The 1,656-nt window shown below is 43.4% G+C and overlaps 1 protein-coding gene across 1 annotated transcript in view; it reads left to right on the top strand.

The window, feature by feature from the left end:
• Nucleotides 1-1,656, top strand: part of MCM4 (minichromosome maintenance complex component 4) — a 17,155-nt gene that overhangs the window by 2,029 nt on the left and 13,470 nt on the right. The window contains exon 7 of the mRNA XM_008060237.1: nucleotides 1,198-1,336. Coding sequence (XP_008058428.1) covers nucleotides 1,198-1,336 — 139 coding nt within the window. The remainder of the gene's footprint in view (nucleotides 1-1,197; nucleotides 1,337-1,656) is intronic.

Genomic DNA, 1,656 nt, shown 5'->3' on the forward strand with positions numbered 1-1,656 from the left:
AGTGGCCACTCCCAGCCACCGCAGCCTCGACTGCTGGGCTCCGGCGATCCTTCCGCCTCAGCCTTCCAAGTAGCCGGAATTACAGGCATGCGCTACCATGCCTGGCTGGTTTTTTGATTTATGGTAGAGATGAGGTCTCGCTGCCCAGGCGGGTCTCGAACCCGCAGGCTCAGGCAGTCCACTCACCTCAGCCTCCCAAAGGCGCGGGATTACAGGCTGAGCCACCGAGCCCGGCTGCCAGTTTCTTATGTAAAAAGAATGGTGACTCTTATAAGCAATAGCTTCTTGGGGCTCATGAAGTAAATTGTCTTAAGTGGAAATATCTTAAATCCATTATACTCTTCCTACCGTCTTTAACAGAATATGTTAGCCAGTTTTTCTTCTGGCCCTAAGGTCGGTTTTTATTAATGAGAGTTCACCTATGTTGACTCTGGTGGGTATAGGCTTTGGAGGCAAGCAGACTTGATTGTTGATTCTTGGCTTTGCTGCTCTTTATTAGCTGTATAACCTTGGTCAAGTTCCTTGACCTCCCAAAAGCTGTTTCTTCATTAGTAAAATGAGAATCATGTTAACAAATGTGAATAAATATAACTTAATTGGTCTTAGTTTTAATTCACTGTGAAGAAAAAGAAGAATCAAAGTATGAACTTAAAAATCTTTTCTCTTGCTAACCAAAAGCATGTAATATGCTGGTACTATACATTGAGAAGGTCCTTTTAAATATTTAATCCAAATGAGAATATACAAAGGTAGATGTGTTCCTAAGGTTTGAAAACATGTATTTGATTTTACAGGATGATGTTTTAAGGTTATGTTGTTGTTTTTCCATGTTGGAGTCTCACTCCGTCGCCCAGGCTGGAATGCAGTACATGCTCACAGCCACCCCAGTGTCGACCTGCTGGGCCTTCCAAGTAGCCAGAACTCCAGGCACGTACTACCACACCCAGCTAGTCTTTTTCTTTTTCTGGTTTATTATAGAGATGAGGTCTCACCAGGTTGCCCAGGCTGGTCTCAAACCCATGCACTCAGGCAATCTGCTCACCTCAGCCTCCCAAAGTGCTGAGATTACAGGCCTGAGCCACCACGCCCGGCCTGTTGTTGTTTTTTTATACTTTGCAAACATGAAACATTTTCTTACGTTTAACTCCAAGATAGGAATGCAAGCATAGCTTGTCATCTGTGTATTTCCTTTTCTAGGAAGTCATCCCAACTTTTGACATGGCTGTCAATGAGATCTTCTTTGACCGTTACCCTGACTCAATCTTAGAACATCAGATTCAAGTAAGACCATTCAATGCATTGAAGACTAAGAACATGAGAAACCTGAATCCAGAAGGTAATGTACTAAATAGTGTTCTTTTCATGTGAGGAAATGCCATGCGTAAAAATAAACAACCTTATGTCATCAAGGAAATATAAAAGATGAGGTGGTGATAGCAGCAGTGATGATGATGGTGAAAGTTGACAAAATAATACGCTTTTAGTAATTCTATACACTTGAGAACCTGGTATAGCTTTTAACTAAACTGAACTTTTTTTTGAGTTGGAGTCTCTCACTGTCGCCCAGACTGGAGTGCAGTGGCTGCTCCCGGCCACCGCAGCCTCGACCTGCTGGGCTCAGGTGATCCTTCGCCTCAGCCTTCCAAGTAGCTGGAA

Source organism: Carlito syrichta, unplaced genomic scaffold, assembly GCF_000164805.1.
Source record: "Carlito syrichta isolate Samal-C Ts95f unplaced genomic scaffold, Tarsius_syrichta-2.0.1 Scaffold304564, whole genome shotgun sequence".
Lineage (NCBI taxonomy): Eukaryota > Metazoa > Chordata > Mammalia > Primates > Tarsiidae > Carlito > Carlito syrichta.